The sequence below is a fragment of the Sciurus carolinensis genome, chromosome 3 (genome assembly GCF_902686445.1).
Source record: "Sciurus carolinensis chromosome 3, mSciCar1.2, whole genome shotgun sequence".
In the NCBI taxonomy this organism is placed as follows: Eukaryota; Metazoa; Chordata; class Mammalia; order Rodentia; family Sciuridae; genus Sciurus; species Sciurus carolinensis.
In genome coordinates this window covers 39,928,946-39,948,747 of record NC_062215.1, presented here as the reverse complement: position 1 = coordinate 39,948,747, position 19,802 = coordinate 39,928,946, and the positions used below count along the sequence as shown (strand labels likewise).

General features: G+C 39.2%; 1 protein-coding gene across 2 annotated transcripts in view; it reads left to right on the top strand.

Moving 5' to 3' along the window:
• The first annotated feature begins 7,243 nt into the window (after positions 1–7,243).
• The window catches only part of Dhrs7b (dehydrogenase/reductase 7B), a 37,264-nt gene continuing 24,705 nt past the window's right edge, over positions 7,244–19,802 (top strand). Inside the window, exons 1-2 of one of the 2 annotated variants that reach the window (XM_047543509.1) lie at positions 7,270–7,309; positions 11,328–11,460. Coding sequence is in view for 1 of the 2 variants with exons in the window: in XM_047543508.1 (XP_047399464.1) it covers positions 7,290–7,309 (20 nt within the window). In the remaining variant the exon portion in view is untranslated. Of the gene's footprint in view, positions 7,310–11,327; positions 11,461–19,802 lie in introns of both variants that reach the window. The other variant, XM_047543508.1, reaches the window with a different exon arrangement.

Sequence of the window (19,802 nt, the reverse complement as noted above, 5' to 3'; positions counted from 1 at the left end):
TTCTCTTTTAATACTATGTAAGCATTTAGTGCTCTAAATTTCCTTCTCAGCACAATTTTAACTGCATCCATGAGTCTTGATATATTGTATTTTCATTTTCATTCAGTTCAATTTTTCTTCTTTCTGGTACTAGGGACAGAACCCAGGGGCAATTTACCACTGAGCTACATTTTAATTTTTAATTTAATTTAATTTAATTTTTTTTTAGTTTTTTAGTTTTAGATGAACACAATACCTTTATTTAATTAATTTATTTATATGAGGATCAAACCCAGTGCCTCACATGTGCTAGGCAAGCACTCTACCACTGAGCTACAGCCTCAGCCCTTCTTTTTAATTTTTTATGTTGAACTTTTTTCTTTTATTATAAGTGATCACCGCTTCCTTAATGAATCCTCCATCTGCTATTATTTTTATTTATCTACTTTTTATGTTGTGCTGAGGATCGAACCTCTGCCTCACATGTGGTAGGCGAACACTCTACCACTGAAACACAACCCCGGTGCTTCATCTTATATTTTTAATTTGTTCTTATTTATACATGACAGTAAATGTATTTTGACATATTATACTTGCATGGAGTATAACTTATTCTAATTAGGATCCTATTCTTGTGGTTGAACATGATGTGGGATTACACTGGTCGTGTATTCATATATGAACATAGGAAAGTTATATTCAATTCATTCTACTCTTTTTTATTCCTATCTCACCTCTTTTCCCTTCATTCCCCTTTGTCTAATCCAGTGAACTTCAATTCTTCCCTCCCCACCCCCTTTATTGTGTGTTAACATCCACATATCAGAGAGAACATCTGGTCTTTGGTTTTTTGGGATTGGCTTATTTCCCTTAGCATGATACTCTCCAGTTCTATACATTTACTAGCAAATGCCATAATTTCATTTTTCTTTATGGCTGAGTAATATTCCATTGTGAATATATACCACATTTTCTTTATCCATTCATCTGTTGAAAGGTACCTAGGTTGGTTAGCTTAGTTATTGTGAATTGAGCTGCTATAAACATTGATATGGCTGCATCACTATGGTATGCTTATTTTAAGTTCTTTGGGTATATACTAAGGACTAGGATAACTGGGTCATATGGTGATTCCATTATAAGTTTTCTGAAGACTCTTCATACTGCTTTCTAGAGTGGTTGCACCAATTTTCAGTCCACCAACAATCTATGAATGTAGACTGCCAACATTTATTGTTATTCATATCCTTGCCTGGAGTGAGATGGAATCTCAGTGTGGTTTTAATTTGCATTTCTCTAATTGCTAAGGATATTGAACATTTTTTCATATATTCCTTGTATATCATCTTCTGTGAATTGCCTGTTTAGTTTTTTTGCCCATTTATTGATTAGGTTACTTGTGTGCATGTGTGTGTGTGTGTGTGTATATGTGTGTGTGTGGTATTAAAGTTTTTTGAGTTCTTTATATGTCATGGAGATTAATGCTCTATCTGAGGTGCAGGTGGCAGAGATGTTCTCCTATTCCGCAGGGTCTCACTGAGTTGCTTAGCACTTTGCTTTTGCTGAGGCTGACTTTGAACTCACAATCCTACCTCAGCCTCCTGAACCGCTGGATTACAGGTGTGCACCACTGTGCTGGCCATTGGCACATTATCTGTCAACACTTCAAAAAAAATGTGTTTTCTGTTGTTAGGTGGAGTTTTCCACAAATGTTGACTAGATAATGTTGGTTGATGGTATCATTGAATCCTGTATATGTGCTTATTTTATGTTTGTTTTATCAATTGTTGAGAGAGGGGTATGGAAGGGTTATGGAAAATAATATTCCTGCAAGGTAGCACCCCAAAGAAAAATGGAAAGAGGTGTGGCTTGGGAGGAGGGAGGGGAAACTACCCAAGGATTAATCTCCCAGAAGTTAATAACGATGGTCCCTGGGGAAAAGGGGTGGATACTGAATGCTGGGCCCTAAAACCTTGATGTTCCCCCATGGCAAATAAGTCCTAAATGGAGGCACAGCAAATAACAACAGGCAAGATTTGAGTACTCATCCCTTGGAATTGGGACTCTTATCTCCCCAGTCAACAATGATTATCAACCTTTTTACAGCTGCCCTCCTAAATTAAAGTTTTAACCTGTTCAACTAGTCCCTGATGGTCAAAACTGCACATACATGGCTTCCAATGATTACATCATTGTACCCTATAAAACCAAAATCCCCTCTGTAACCAATGGCCATTTTTTCACTCAGAAAATGTGCCCCTACAGCACCCTAGTGCACTTCTCTGAAACCATTGAGGTCTGCATCCTATCATTTTGCGCTTACAGGTATGAAACCTTCAACTACTATTCTGTTTTTGCTTTGAAGATGTTGTACCTGTCTGGTTTGGTGCATACATCTTAAGGACTGCTATATTTTCTTGGTGAATTGACTCTTCTAACATAATGTAATGTACCTTTTGGTCCTTAGTGATTTTCTTTGCCCTGAAGTCTATTTTTTATAATATGTTTATGCTTGTGTTGTGGATATTGAACCCAGGGCCTTACACGTATTAGGCAAGTGCTCCACCACTGAGGTACATCACCACCCTGCATTTTTTCTGGTATTAACAAAGCATTTCCTGCTTTCTTTTGATTGATGTTTGCATGGTTTATCTTTTTATATCATTAACTTTTGGTCTAACTATATAAATGAGTTTCTTGAGGGTTTATTTTTACCTTTATCCACTATGCCAATTTCTGTCTTTTAATTTTTGTATTTAAAGTTCTTTCATTTATTGACTTATTAAAGTTGAAGTTTACCACTTAGTTTTTTGTTTTTTCATCAACAAATAAAAATTGTACATATTGGGCTGGAGTGTGGCTCAGCAGTAGAACACTTGCCTGGTATGTGTGAGGCCCTGGGTTCAATCCTCAGCACCACAAATAAATAAAAATAATAATAAATAAATAAAATAAAGGTCCATTGACAACTAAAAAATATTTTAAAAAAGAGATATTTTTTAAAAATTGTACATATTTATGAGATACCATATTTATGGTGTTTCAAATCAGGTTATACATGACATAATACATACATTGTGTAATGTGCAAATCGGTGTAAACATATCTGCTCAAACATTTATCTTTTTTTGTAGTGAAACATTCAAATATCGTTTCTTCTAGCTTTTTTTGAAATATACAGTACACCATTATTAATGGTATTATTACCATTATCTATAGTATAACACTAGAACTTACTTCTCTTATCCAACTGTAACTTATTATTTATTGGTACTGTCTTCTCTACTTTCCCCAGCCCATGATAAGTACTGTTGTACTCTCAACTTCTATGAGATCAACTTTTTAAGATTCCATATATGATTGAGATCGTGTGATACATGTCTTTCTGTGTCTGATTTATTTCACTTGGCATAATGATTTCCAGTTTCATCCATGTTGTCTGTCATTTTATTTTATTTTATTTTTTATTTTTCATATCTCTCTTTTCTTACTTCTGTCTTCCTGTGGTTTGTTCAAACATTTTTTCCTGAATTTTTATTTATCCATAGGATTTTTTAATGTGTCACTCTATGTAGCTCTAGTTGTTGTTCCAGAGCTTGCAAATATACACGTAACTGACAGTCCACATTTTACCAGTTCAAGTGACGTATTGGAACTTCACCTACCTCTGTGTCTCTTTAACCACTCATATCCATAATTGTCTTAAATATTTCCTCTACATATATCAAGAACCATATTAGTGTTACATTTTTTGCTTTAAATGATTTTGCATTCAAAATGATTTAGAAAACTCTAGAAGAGAAAAAGTTTATTTTATTAAATTAAAAGTAAATTTAATTTAATTATTTTAATTTTGGTTATGTTTTTCTTGTTTCATGTGTTCCATGATCTTTTTTTATAATTTACTTTCTGCTTAGAGCATTTCCTTTAGCCATTCTTGTGGGTACTTCTGCTGATGACAAATTCTCTTGGTTTTCCTTTAAACAAGAATGACTTTATTTTTACTTCTTTTGGGGAGAGGACCAGGGATCAAACTCAAGGTCACTTGACCACTGAGCCACATTCCTGGTCCTATTTTGTATTCTATTTAGAGACAGAGTCTCACTGAGTTGCTTAGAACCTCGCTTTTGCTGAGGCTGGCTTTGAACTTGAGATCCTGCTGCCTCAGCCTCCCAGCTGGGATTACAGGTGTGAGCTCTCCTTCATTCTTGAAAAATATTTTCCCCACAGTTGTACATAATGGTTAGATTTGTTGTTATGTATTTGTACATGCACACAATATTGTGGAGAGTGGATGAACCCCTGGTCATCCACTGATCCTGTGGTATTGGTTAAAAGCCAAGCCTGGGAAACATTCCTTGCCAAAGGTGAGGATATTAACAGCTTTGACCCTTGGTTCTCATGAGCCTCTGGTTATCAGCCGAATCTGTAATGTGGGCAAAAAGTCAAGCCCAGGAAACATTCCTTGCCAAAGACAAAGATGTTATCAGCTTTGACTCTAGGTGATAACAGTTATCAGCCGTCCAGGACAATGTGTGCCCTGGGTACAGCAGGATAATAGCAGAATGTTCCTAGCTCTGAAACAGTATTATAGCTGTGAAAAAAATGTTTTTAGTGCACAAAAAAGCCTCTGACAACTTACAAGCCTTAAACAATCTACAATGCCCATATAGTTTAACTTCTTGATTATGAGACCCTATGTAATAAACTTGTGGACCTAGTCTGTGTCACTGTTCCTCCATCAGAGTGCAGTGTCTCACCTGGCCCCAGTTTTTCATGAAAATATCTCTGTCTTCTTTGTCTCTGTTTTTCTTCGTCTCCCATCACCCCTACTCAAGAATCCTTTGTTCATGCTGCATTATGATATAATAATTATTATATTATAATATAATAATATAATTTGACCAATATCATTCCCCAGTTTTTCCACCCTCTCTCCCTTCTTCTCTTCCCCTGGTCCCTTTCCTCTATTCTACCTTTCATGAGATTACCCCCCCCACACCCTTTCTTTTCCATTTTCTTCTCTAGCATCCACATATGAGAGAAAACATACAACCCTTGACTTTCTGAGTTTGACTTATTTTGCTTAATATAATGGTCACTAGTTGCATCCATTTTCCTACAAATGACACGATTCATTCTTCTTTATGACTGAATAAAACTCCATTGTGTATATATAACACCTTTTCTTTATCCATTCATTGGTATACTTAGGCTGGTTCCATAGTTTGGCTAGTGTGAAGTGTGCTGCTATAGACATGGGTATGCATGTATTGATATGCATGCTGACTTTAATTCTTTAGGATGAATACCAAAGAGTGGAACAGTTGGGTTATAAGGTGGTTCCATGCTTAGTCTTTTGAGGAAACTTCATACTTGTTTCATTTTGACTTGCAATTGCTAACAATGCTGAACATTTTAAAAATATATTTGTTGGCCATTTGTATTTCCTGAAGGATATTTTTGCTGGATGTAGAACTCTGAGTTGAACATTTCCTTCAGCACTTCAAAAATATTGTGCCATTTCCTAGTGACCTCTATCATTTTTGATGAGAAATATGCTGTCATTACATTTTTTTTTTGTTAAAAGTAGTGCATAATTTCTCTCTTGGCTTCTTACAAGATTTTTGTCTTTAGCATTAACAAGTTTTATCATGAAATGTCTTGGGTGAATTTTTTTGAATTTATCTTTTTGGGCTAGGGGACTAGTGTTATTGAGGCTTTGTCTGTGCCTGTTGGCAATTCCAGTTTGCCTGCTCCTCCAGTACCCAGTTTGTGATATATGAAACAACTACTACCATGTTGTTTGTATTTTAAGGCTGGAGGTTCCTAGCTGGTCTACCTTTTCCCCACCTTTCAGTCTTCTTACGCTTGTTTTATATATGACATCCAAGGTTTGCAGTTGTACTTAGTGAGAGGAATAGGGAAATGTGTGTCTACTCCCTCTTCTTGGAAGCAGAAGCCCCCTGTCTTGTTTTCACAGAAGGTCATGTTACTGTGCTACAGGCTGTATTTGTATAATATCCTGGCTAGGGAGTTCAAGTTCTTGTCATTTTACAGATCCAATTCAAATTGGCTACAAAATCATCAGAATTTATTGTCTTGCTTGTAGACCAAACTCCAATCAGAACTAAAGTGTGAGTTGGTTAAGAAGACTGTAGGTCTGGAAAATGAACTCTTATAGGCTGGCTCCTTTTTGCAGGAAGGATCATGGTTGGGTTTGTTACTTGGATATGTGAACTGTGTGAACTGAAAAACAGGAGTCTAAAGTTTCCAGAACAGTCTGTGATATGTCAAAGTAAAACATACTAAACATATTTTTGAAAATGTGGCTAATGTAGTTAAAAATAAAAGGTACCCATTTCCAGCTTTTGGGGATACCTGTATTTCCATGATATATTGACTAAAGTGAATAAAAGCAAGAAACAGAGGAGTTACAGTATGCTGCTATTTGTATAACAAGGGAGGATACTGCTTAATTATGAAGAAGAGAGCTCTGCAAAGACGCATATTGTTGTCGACAGGGGTGAATTGGGCGACTGGAAAACAGGGAGGAAGATTTTCTACTATCATACTTCTGCTATCTTTCAAATTTTGAACTATGAAATTTCCCCTTAGTTTCGCCAACAGACTCTTTCTAGGCTTCCTCCTCTGCCAATTCGGGTCTTTTAAAATTTTATTTGCAAGACATATATTCTGAATAAGTCATTTTCAGATAAATGTATTCCAAAATCTGCTCTATTGCTTGCAACGTCTCAGATTTAACTACCAGCAACTTATCGGGGACTAATAAGTTTAGAATTGGTACTTTTATGTTCTGCTGAGGCGTATCTTCGTTTACAACATTCAACTAGTCATTGTCTAGAATTGATTGTTTTGTATGGAGTAGAGTCAACGTTCATTTTCCCCGAGTCCACATTCAATTGGCTTAGCATTATTTATTGAAAAGAACTAGTTCCATCATAATGGTTACTTGGTGGTGGTGGTTGTGCGGTGACTGCCTGGGTCTGTTTCTGGCTTCTCTCTTTTTCATTATTACAGCTTTATAATAATCTTGATAACTGTAGTGTAAATTCTCCAACTTTTTTCTTCCCCGAAAGTGCTCGGAACCAAATGGGTAACCTTAAGATTTTCCCTCCGGAAGATGAAGGGAACGTGCTCAAGCAGAAGAACTCCACTTCGATTTTCTACGCTTCCGAGGGGCCAGGCTCACGTAGTAGGCGCATGCGCAGCCCAAACACTGGGATTGGTCAATTCCGGATTTCTGAGTTTACGTCACTTCCGAGGCGGGAGCATGAAATCGATTGACTATGGCCTCTCCGGCAACCAGGTAGGGTAGGGGGAGGAAGGAACCTTTTGGATGAAGGTGATAGGGTCCGGCGTGGGCTGAGGAGCACTGTGTATCCGGATTCGAATGAATACTTTCCCGTCTAAGGGGAGGGAAGCAGCGTGGAGGCTGAGCGAAGGTCGCGGGTTCTGAGCAGGCGCGCCGGGGCCGAATGGATTTCGTATTACCGCGGTAGCAACTCTGAAGGAAGTCTCAGCTCGGACACTGAGATCTTGTGTCTGATGTGGTCTTGTTGGCGGAGCCCCCTGCCTGTCACCAAGGTCTCGTGTTGGTTTTCGTGGCCGGAAAAGGGAGTAGTGATGTGGCGGTGCCGCCCATCGCTCTGCGAAGGCGAGGTGTGTGAAAGGCGACTGCAACCAAAGTACGCTTGGCGAGGGTCTGGTTCTCCAATTCTACACCGACGGATCGGAGGTCCTGCAGCGTGTGCAGGTGGTGTGACTCAGGGCTAGGGCACGGGAGGCTGGTGGCATCTTAGCCTAGTGATGGAGACTTAGAACTAGCAAAGGAGATTCGACTTTCCACAATGTAGGGGAGAGTAGTGACTTTTGAACATTCACGGGAATGACTGTCTTAAATATCTTATTTCTCCGGTTCTTGTCTGGTTGCTTCTGATTGTGCGACGGTGGGAAAATGTCTTGAACTCTTAGCGCCTGTTTTTTCAGCGGTAGGGAGTAATACGCCTACTCGTAAGGCTATGATGAAGTGTAAATGATTGTTCTTGTAAGATCCTTAGCTGGTGGCTGGCACACAGTAGGTACTCAACAGTGGTGCCTGTAGAATTAATTCTCTTTTCAGTTCCCAAGCCTTTGGTATAGTGATTTGAGATTGAGACGATATCTTTTTTCCCTTCTTTTTTTGAGTCAGGGTCTCAAAGTAACTTGGGCTTCATTTACGCATGTGCTTAGTGAATATATACTTGCTTCTCGTAGTGGAATTGCTTGGAAGTGCTTTTCACTCTCCCAGCCTGTATAGGGAAGGGGGGAAAAAGTCAGTTTCTAGTTAAGTGGCAGGTGGAAAGGGAGATCCTTAGCTTCGTAATAGTTTGAATTAGCAAAAAAAAAAAAAATCTACTTTTTCAGAGGGCAGGGAGGGGAACTAACCTTTTTGAGCACTCACTGGAAGGGCTATAAAGATATTTTTCTTATTCCTGAACACATGAGTAAAGTGGGTGGTATCACTATGTGTTTACAGGAGAGTTATGGAAGCTAAATTGTCTACAGCAATTTAGTGATAGAGGCAAGCTTTTAGATGAAGGACTCTTTGCAAAAATATGTGGTTATTCAGGTACAATGGTTGTCTTTGCATAAGGCTTTGTTAAAGAAATTATGTTAAAAAAAATTAAGGTCTTGCCAGGTGTGGTGTAATCCCAGCTACATGGGAAGCTGAGTCAGACAAGGCTCAAGTTCATCACCAGCCTGGGCACCTTAGTGAGACCCTGTCTCAAAATAAAAAATGAAAAGGACTGAGGCTGTACCTCAGTTGTAAAATGCCCCTAGGTATGGTACCAAAAAAAGAAGAGGTGGATGGGGAAGAATAAAAGAAGGTCTAGCTCAGTGTAGAGTAGGTGCCTAGCATGCTGGAGGTCCTTAGTTCCATCCCTGGCATGCACTACCCCCAAAGCCAGGTACACTGGTGGAGTCTGTAGTTCTACCATCTCTGGAGCCTGAGACTGGATTGCTCGAGCCTAGGAGTTGGAGGTCTGACTGGGCAACATTAACATACCCCAGTCTCAAATCAAAGAAAAAAAGAGCTAGGCGGTGGCGAATGCCTGAGGCATGAGGATCAGGAGTTCAAAGACAGCCTCCATAATTTAGTGAGGCCCTAAGCAACTCAGCCAGATCCTGTCTGTAAGTAAAATCTAAAAAAGGGCTGGATATGACTCATTTTTTAAGCACCTCTGGGTTCAAGCCCCAGTATTTAAAAAAAAAAAAAAAAATTGTAGCCTTATAGTAACTTAATCAGGCTATTGAGGGCTACCCAACTTTTTCCCCCCAAGATGGGTTTCTTCAGAGGATTATGATAGGAGCAAATGGAGATGAAAGGAAGAGTCATATCTGGGTATTGGACAGGGATGAACTGTAGCAACTCTTTTCTGCTGAGATTTCCTGAGGTTTTATTCTGACAACCCCGAAAACAATATGGTGAGGCTTCTGAATTAACAGTAGGCTGGAAGGCTATGTTATGTAGTGGTGTGGGGGCTTGCTTTATAGGGCTTGCATTATAAAAATGGATATATGTTGCACACAGTTGTAATCCTACCTGCTGGGAGGCTGAGGCCTGGGAGATTGCAGGTTTGAGACCAGCCAGGGCAATTTAGTGAAACCCTGTTTCAAAATAAAAAAATAAAGGCCTGGGGATATGGTTCAGTGGTAGAGCCTAGCATGTGTGAGACCCTGGGTTTGATCCCCAGTACCATTAAGAAGAAAAAAAAAGATATATATCAAGTATGTTTTCCTGAAATGATATTTTTTAAGAAACAGTGAGGGGCTGAGGTTGTAGCTCAGTGGTAGAGTGCTTGCCTAGCATGTGTGAGTCACTGGGTTTGATTCTCAGCACCGCATATAAGTAAATAAAAAATAAAGGTCCAAAAACAACTAAAAAAAAAAGAAAGAAAGAAAGAAACAATGAACTACCTAATTTTTTTTTTCCCCTTTGCAACATTTGGTTGTATTCACCCATTGCAAATTGCTTTCCTTCAGCTCCCTTTCAAACTGAATAAAATGGAATAAATTCAGATATACTGCTGAGTAAAGGTAACCTAAACCACCAATTCTTGAGCAAGACTGGCATGCTCATGACCACTGCAGTAGGTCAGTATTCTTTATTTATTGTGACCTATCACATGAGGTCAGAGTTGGAATTTTCTCCCTGTGTTGGTACCTAAAAGGTTTGGACTTTGGAACATTTCAGATTTTTGCCTTAGGAATACCTAACCTGTAATAGTTACTATTTATTGAGCATTTGCTATGACCAGGCACTGTGCTAAGTACTTTATGTATTATTCAATCCTATAATAACTTTGTAAAATAGGACTACTGTATTTATAGATGAAGAAAGTGGGCTGAGAGTTTATAAGAATTTTATACACAGGTACAGAAATAGTAAAGGCAGAGCCAATTCCATGTCACTCTAAAACCTGATGATTATCAACTTTTTGTTTTTGATTTTGGTGAACCCAGGGCCTCATGTATGCTAGGCAACTGCTCTACCTTCAAATTTCACACCTAACCCCCATTCCTTATTTGACAGATATTTATACCTGCTATGTTCAAGCTGTGTGCTAGGTGTTTGGGATACAATGATGACCTGATACAGTAAGATTTTTTATAAATCTACCAAGAGATACCATATCATTAAAACTAAATATTCATTACTGTTGTACCTGCTGTGGAGGACAGTAGAGAGCGCCATGAGAATAACATAGCTAACAAGGGGTAGGGAATTGGGAGAGACAGGTGTGACTGCCTCTAGTAAATGTCTTAATAATATTTATTGAGATCACAAAGACTGAGTTGGGAGTGTGTAAGCAAAAATAACCAAAACGGTTTCGACACCGTAATTAAAGTGCAAATAACTGGGATGGGAGCAGACTTCATGGATCAGCTATGTGTTTTATTCAGCAGCAGAGTAAGGCGTGGAGGGGCTCACTTTCTGTGTAGAAAATGGCTCCTGGTTACAGAAGGGATCTGGGTTTTTATAGGTTACATTGAGAGGTGATTTAATCTCTTTAACAGAATGTGTCACTTTGGGCATTCAGGAAGTTGTGAGAATTTGAAACTTGTTTTTACTGGGCAGTGTTTTTACTGGGCACACATGGAGGGTTCAGTTCTCAGTGCCCAGTCCTTATCTTGTCATTTGGGGGGAGGGTCTTCATATTGTCGCTGCGGCAGAATGAATATGTAGCTTTACTGTCATTGGGAGGGAATTTCAGGGAAAGGATCAATGTTTATTTTCTTACCAGGGACTGCCATTTTAGGACTGATGTGTGTCTCCTTCCTAGGGATTGCCTTGTCACTGGGAAAGGATTTACTGGGGAAAGAACATTATTTTATCTTCTTCCTCCCTCATCCTTCAGAGTTAAATTGGGCAAAGAGCTGTGACAGTGAGGGAAGGTCATGTGGTAAAGCTTGAAGGTAAGAGGATCTTGTATGTTGTGGTTATTGGAAGACCTGTGTGGCCAAAGGGTGGAGAATGTTGCAAGATCAGATGCCAAGTGCAGATAGGGATCTTTATCCTAAGATCAATACCCCCCAACTCCCCCTCCTAGTCCCATTCTTGTTTATTTGCTTCTCAGAACATGCAGTCAGTTTCACAAACCATGTCTGTTTTTTAGCTCTGTCTTGGAGCCCAGTCTTCTACTTCAAGAATGTGTTTAGACTTCAGTCTCCCCCACAGGAGAGAATTGGGATGGAAAGAGAGATAAATACCTAAATGTGAGACTTAATCAGTATGTAATAATTTGCAGTGCAAAGCTAAATAGATGTAGAGTGCCAGTATTTCATTATATTTGTCTCTGATTTGTAAATTGACTTAACTTTTTTTTAAGCTCCACTATGGTCCAAGCCCTGTGTTAGCTACCTAGGATGCAAACATGGATGAGACACCTTTTCCCTCTATTGTGTATAATTTAGTGAATGTTTAACTTGCTTCCACTTAAGATAATATAGTTGTTTCATCACCATCATTCCTCAATATTTATTTATCATGTGCTAGGGATACAGTGGTGAGCAAATATGCATGGTCTCTGCTCTCGTGGAGCAGTTATGTCACAGTTGGAGATGGAGAACAGAGAGGGAAGGAGAGAGTTGAGATGAGATTGTATAGGTAGGCAGGGGTCAGACAATGCAAGCCTTGTAGGCCATGCCAAGGACTCAGGACTTATCCTAAGAATGGCGGAAGCCATTGAATAGTTTCAATCAGGGAAGTAGTACTATCAGGTCTGTGTTAATGAAAAATTATTCTGGCTCTTCAGATGGATGCAGAAGTCATGGATTTGAGGGCTACTTAAAAGGTGTGATCAGCGAGGCTTGGTGATAGGTTGGCACTGGGTGAAAAGGGAAAGCTGTTTGGGCTGATTCTTTTCTAGCTTGTACATCTGCTGTAGGAAATCCCAGATCAGGAGTTCAGTTTTGAATAAGATGCCTTTGAAGTAATCTATGTGGAGGTGTCATAAAGGCAAATGATTGGAATGGGCTCTTTTTTCTGCCCATATTTATTTTATTGGTACATTACAATTGTATATAATAGTGGGATTAGTTGCATATTTGTACATTAACATGATATAACTATAATTTGGCCAATATAATCCCTCAGTATTTCCCCTTTCCCTCCCTTCCTCCCTCCCTCTGGTCCCTTTCCTCTACTCAGCCACCATCTTTCCTTTTCCCTCTTGGCATGTAAGAGAAAACACATGATCCTTGACTTTGACTTATTTTACTTAACATAATGTTCTCAAGTCCCATCCATTTTCCTGCAAATGACATAATTTCATTGTTTATAGCTGACTATAACTCCATTGTGTAACTATAACACATTTAAAATAATCTGTTTATCCATCTATGGACTCTTAGGCTGGTTCAATAGTTTGGCTATTGTGAAATGTGCTGCTATAAACGTGGGTATGCATGTATCACTAAAGGATGCTGACTTTAAATATTTAGGATAAATACCAAGGAGTGGTAGAGCTGGGTCATATAGTGGTTCCATGCCACTTCATACTGATTTCCATAGTGATTGTACTAATTTACAATTCCAGCAACAGTGTAAAAGTGTTCCTTTTTCTCCACATCCTCTTCAGCATTTTGTTATTATTTTTATTCTTGATGACTGCCATTCTGACTGGTGTGAGATGAAATCTCAGTGTAGTTTTTGATTTGCATTTCCCTAATTGCTAATGATGTTGAACGTTTTTTCATATATTTGTTGGCCATTTGTATTTCTTCTTTTGAGAAGTGTTTAATTCATTTGCCCATTTGTTAATTGGAGTTTTTAAGTGTTTTTTTGAGTTCTTTACATATTCTGGATTTAATCCTTTGTCAGAAGATTTTCTCCCATTCTTTAGGTCCTCTCTTCATATTCCTAATTGTTTCCTTTGCTGTGCAGAAACTTTTTAATTTGATGCCATCCCATTTATTAACTCTGGGTATTATTTCCTGAGCTTTTGGGGTCCTATTAAGAAAGTTGTTGCCTGTGCCTGTATGTTGGAGTGCTGACCTTATGTTTTCTTCTAGGACTTGCATAGTTTCTGTTCTGATTCATAGCTCTTTGATCCAGGAATGGCCTCTTAGTCTCAAAAAGCTCTTATCAGGACACCCCTTTTTTAAGGGAATAAAAAACTCTTGAAGGGTATGAGAAACGTGCTTACCTGCCCAAACGCAGAGAGTGGGCTTGGAGATATGAGGTACCACTTCTATTTTCCCTGCACTTCAGGACAAAGGAGTTAATTAAACTCATGGATAGACCAGAATGGACCTTACAGGAAAGTTCAAACTCAAGGGCTAAAGGATGCAGCCAATCAGAGGGTCAGGGACCAAGCCAATAGACATAACACTTTTCTAATACCTGTTTAGCATGAATTTTGATCAGCGCCTCTACCTGGAAGCTATATAAGCCCTTAGATTAGTACATTTAAGTAGAAAATCTTGCTGTCCATTCCTCTCTTGCCTTGTGGGAGTTCTCATTTAAATAAATATTATTCTGTTCACTCTTGCCTTCTGTTATTATCTGTGGATTTTATTCAAATTTGTGAGACAAGAACCCAGAAAAAAGTTAGTAAAGCAGAGCATCTGGTTTCATCTAAAACTCTGGCTTCATCACTTACTCTGTTTTATCTTCCTCAAAGCCAGGTGCATCATTAAAGCCAGGATACCCTCACCATGAATCTCCAAGGACAAACAACCTAAAGGATAAAACTGTTGAGGAGTCACCAAAACAGCAAATTTCCAGGGCCTTTTCACTTTCCACCTATGTGTCCTCTTAGCAGCTACAGCAACTCTTCCTCATCACAAGGCAGAGATGTTTGTAGAGGATGTGGCATCAATATGAGATATGTAATATTTGACTCCAGGATGACAGGACAACTGTCCCTCCCTTAAAGTTAAAGTGCTTTCTCAGAAAACAAAACAAAACAAAATACAACTGTTAAAGTGCACCTGAAACATTCCTAAACTCCTGCCCACTGTCCCACTCTTGCATGAATAAAACTAGGTTTCCCCTTTGTCCAGGCAGCCGACTTGAAACCCTCCATCACTGCAATGGCTCCCTTCTCAAGTACACGCCCTGTTTGAAGGCTTGCTTATATTTTCATGACCCTGACTTGTTTTTCTTTCTATTGCCAGCAAGTCAAAGTTTGTGTGTCTGGTGCCATTTTGAGGGAACTATGAAAGCAGCAGTGATGTGAGCCAGGACAGGTTGTATAATGTTCCCTGTATGTGAGGGGAATGTTAAAAGTACAGTATCTTGTCAACCTAGAAAATGCTTTTCTTGCCAGGCACGCTGGTGTATGCCTCTAATCCCAGTGGCTCAGGAGACTGAGGCAGGAGGATCGAAAGTTCAAAGCCTACCTCAGCAAAAATGAGGCATTAAGCAACTCAGTGAGATCCTTTCTCTAAATAAAATATAAAATAGGACTGGGCATGTGGCTCAGTGGTAGAGTGCCCCTGAGTTCAATCACCGGTACCCACACCCCCGGCAAAAAAAAAAAAAAAAAAAAAAAAAAAGAAAAAGAAGAAAGAAAATACTCTTCACAAATGTGGAAAAGACAGAAATTAGTTCTGTTATTGAATAAGCCCTAAATCAGACTGGGATTACAAAGACAAATGAAATCCCACCATTTGTAGCCAAGCAGATATAGCTGGTTATGTACATAGTCTCAAGATTAATGGGATTTGTCCTCTTGTAAGAACACTTCAGAGCATCATTTGCTATATATGCTTTCATAATTCATCCTAAATTCACCTAGTAATTGATTGAGGTAGTCATTTGTGCTATTTAAATGCCTTTATCTAAAGGAAAAAGAAAACATCTTGTGTCTCTATGATAGGCAGGTAATCAAGGCACCCAGACTAAACTTCCAGGGTGGTTGTCTTCCTTGATGTTTACATTTTAAAAGATGGGGTTCCAGCCCTTCAGAAAAACAGTCCTGGGCTTTACTACTGACTAGAGCTAGCTAAAGTTTGCATACATTTAAAAGAAACAAAGGATGGATTTAAAATACTAGGTTTTGCTGGGCCATGGGGGCACACACCTATGATCCCAGCAACTCTGGAGGTGGCAGCCAGCTTGGGTAATTTAGTGAAACCCTGTCTCAAAAAACAAATGAACAAAAAAAAAATCTAGGTTCTTCAAGCTGGTGTGGTGGCACATGCTTTGTAATCCCAGTGACTCAGGAGGTGGAGGCAGGAGGACGGAAAGTTCAATGCCAGCCTCACCAAAAGTGAGACTCTAAACAACTCAGTGAGACCCTTTCTCTAAATAAAATACAAAACAGGACTGAAGATGTGGCTCAGTGGTTGAGTGCCCCTGAGTTTAATGCCCAGTACCCACCGCCCCCCCCGCCCCCCCAAAAAAACCCACTAGGTTTTTCAAAGAAATGCTCTAAGACAATGGATGTGTGTGATGTGGGGGTGGGGTAAGAATATAAGATCTCTTTCCTTTTTCACAACAAGGAAAATTCAAGTTTTAAAATTTACTTAGACTTACAGTGCAGTAAAATGTTACACTGAAGGAATGTCTAAAATGTTGTACTATACAGGGGTTATTCTAGAAATGGTTCATGAATACTATATACTTGTTTGTGGTGTTAGAAATAACTAGGTGCTGCAAGAAATCAAACACTGTTTGGAAGTGGGTGGACAAGGCAAACTTCTGTTAGAGGGCTTGCTATCTAACCTAGCTAGCCAGCACACCTGGGCAGCTAGTGCAGGTAGTCCACCTGTTTTTGTCCCTAATGCATCCCTGCCCTTTGCCCTGATAGGAGAAGCTCAGGGTTACCTCTACACAAGTAGCTAATCTAAAAATCAGAGTGGGCAAAGGAGAAGGCTATAATTAAAATGGCAACAATTGGATTCAATTAAGGCTAAATACTATATTCTGAAAATGGACCACTGAACTTTCTGTTTCTCACAATGGTTAGGGTGCACTCAAATGATTAATTCAACAATTTCTTATACATTGATTTTTTTTTTAATAAAGAGAAATATTACTAGTAATTTTACTTAAGTTTGACTGGTTTCCAACAAAATTCTATGACTGGTTATTAACCTGTGCAGGGCCTGTCTTATCATTAATGTTAATAATGTCATTTCTAACTCCCACCCACTTATACCCATATGAGACTTGTCTTTGAAGGTAATGTTACCTTTTTTGGGAGGGATAGTGGGGATTTAACCCAGGGTCACTTGACCACTGAGCTGTATCCCCAGCTCTTTTTTATTTTCGAGACTAAGTTGCTGAGGGCCTTGCTAAATTGCTGAGACTGACCTTGACCTTCTGTCTCAGGCTCCCGAGTCTCTGGGATAACAGATGTGACCCACTACAGCTGGCACTATTACCATTTTAATGCAGAAATGAACTCAATATATTCTGGGATGTTGAAAACCTGGAGGTAAAAACTGAGATTGAATGGCATGAAAATTGATTGGAAGTATCTTGCTACCAACCAAGGTGGGAAATCACAAATTTCTTTGGATCTCCCATGCCCCAAAGTTTACTGTAACCTGTGTCTTAGCCTAAACTACCTAATGGAGGGACAGGTCTGCTGACGGCTCCTGAATTTATTGAACTGCTTGTCAGTGGTTTGAACTTGCTTCTGTACTTAACTCTTATTTTATTAAGTAAGATTGTGTTTGTACTGGGAACACTGAGTTTTATAGGGAGATATAAATTTTAAGATACTTATGTGAGCAGTACTTAGCAGTTGGTAAACTGGATACTATATAAAGAAACTACTGTTGTTAAAAAATTCTCTGCGAATATGGCATCATAATCCATATTGTTTTAAAATGTTATCTAAACTGAATCAAGGAAATTACCCAGTTCCTGTTGAGCAACTAGCTTGTTTATATTCAGTTATTGCATAGAAGCATTTGAATTCTTTTTTGGTGTTTAGAACTGAGTTCAGGGATCTGGTCATCGCCTAGACAGTATTAGAATTCATCCTATTCAAGGAGCCAGCTAAGGGATTGTTGTTTTTACATGACCCCGTTTGATGCACTTAAGAGTTAAGAATGTGGGCTTTAGCGTCTCACTATCTGGGTTCACATCTTATTCTGCCATTTGCTGGCTCTGTGGCTTTAGGTACTTTTCTTAATATCTATCATACTTACTTCACAGAATTGCTTCATGGAAATGAGATCATGAGTATGAAGTAGCCCAGTGTCTGGCATATTGCAGATACTAAAACATGTAGTTGTTATCAATGTTTTATCACCCCCACACACAATAGTCATGTATGGTAACAGACCAAAAATTGTTTTTAGTGTAACTTAGATATCTGTGTAATATTATCATTTCACTAAGTTGTCAGTATGTTTAAAAAAAAGCCACAGAATAGGCAAAAGAGTAATTTTTTGGGGGGAGGTACTGGAATTGAATCCAGGGGAACTTTATTGCTGAACTACATCCCCAGGTCCTCCCCTGCACCCTCCCCTGCTTTCTGGAGACAGGCTCTTGCTAAGTTGCCCTTGCTAGCCGTGAGCTTGTAATTCTGCCCAAGTTGCTGAAATTATAGGTGCTAGTTACAAAGTGGATGCTGAATAAATGTTTGTTGAATGAATGATGAATAGGTGAAATGCATATGTGAAGGGATCAAAATGAACACCTTTATCAACTTAGGTTCCCTTATTGCCTTTTATCTCCTAGTTCTCAGCAACTGGTATTTGAGTACCTCAGTTACCATCCGAGAGTCAGCGGCCAGCAAGACTGGGAACACTGGTATATGAGAATTACTATTTGAATGTCATAGTTTATAAATCTCTAGATTAAGATGAGAGATAAAAGCCCATCCTCTGTAAAGACCTAGCAGGAAAAGATCCTGACAGGAAGAGAAACTATGCTCATCTCAATGTTTTTTACATACTATAGGATAGTACAAGGTCTAATATCACAACCCATGATTCCTTTGAACATATGACAACTCCTCAAAACAGAAATACATTTTTATTTCTAATATAATATTTTAGTAAGGCGCAGTGGAATACACCAAAGATGACTGCACCTCTGAGCCTTATATGAGAGATGTGGGAGAGAAAACAGCTACCACTGTACAGGGCAAAACCTGGTCCTCAAGAAGAGCCTGGTGAAGAAGAACAGGAAGGTGAAAGGACCATTCAGAGCAGAAGTTGAAGATGCAGAGAATTTTGCTGATGACATACCAAGAGGACCACAGAGTTTCTGAATATGACCAGGGGTGGGAGATGGGGTCAGAAAAGGGAGTATTCAAAATGGTTTAGGATTTGAGAGCCAGAGGATGTCCCAGGATACCTGGGCTACCTGTGGTGATATATGTAAACAGGGGTAAAGGCTGTGATGATGTTGGTCCTGTGATTTATTGGCATGTGGGACTAGATAGGTTGAGCAGTGGAATGGGGATTTAGACGGAGGGTCTTCTAGTGGGAGCTTCCACTAGACTCCTGCTGACAGACTGGAGGAGAGGTGTTGTTAGTCCTGACCCTGTAGATGGAGGTCAGTAGATCATCTGGGATGTGCCCAGGTTGGCACATCCCCAGGGAAACAATGGCAGAGGTCTTCAGGGGCTTCAAACTTCAAACTTTAGTACCCATTAAAATCATCAGAGGAGGTTATTGAGTCTTTATTCTCAGGTCTCACCTTTTCCTGTGTTAGTGATTTCAAAGGTTGGGGCTGAGTGGAGCACTAGATCTGTACTTTTTTTTGGTTGTGGGGTAGGGACATGGTATGGGAGACGCTTTCCTGCTGAGCCACATCCTCGACCCATTTTATTTTTTATTTTGAGACAAGGTCTTACTAAGTTTCTTAGGGCCTCACTAAATTGCTGAGACTTAGATCCTCTTGCCTCAGTCTCCTGAGTTGCTGGGATTATAGGTCTGTGCCGCTGTGCCTGACTATGGTGAATGTGTTAATGGTGTTTTCAATTTATGGTATTTTTTTCTTTTAATACATATTTCAGAATTTTCTAGTTTTTTTTCCCCCTGCCTAAAAAGACCCTGTGAGAGAAATAATGGGAGAAAAATTGATCTGTGAAAAGTGGGAAATGTGCTAACAATGGGTGAAATATGTGGCTTAATTGTCCTGAAGAGACACAGCTGTGTCCTCAGGGAAATATTTGCTAGGATGCCAGATAAAATAAAGAGTTAGGGCCCTTGCAAGGCTATTTTTAAATGAAAGCATAGACACTGGCAATGGCAAAGCCCTCCCAGGTTATTAAACTTTCCTTCTCAATTACCCTTTCAGTATGTGGCCTTACTGTATTAAGGCATTAAAGCCATGCAATACAAAT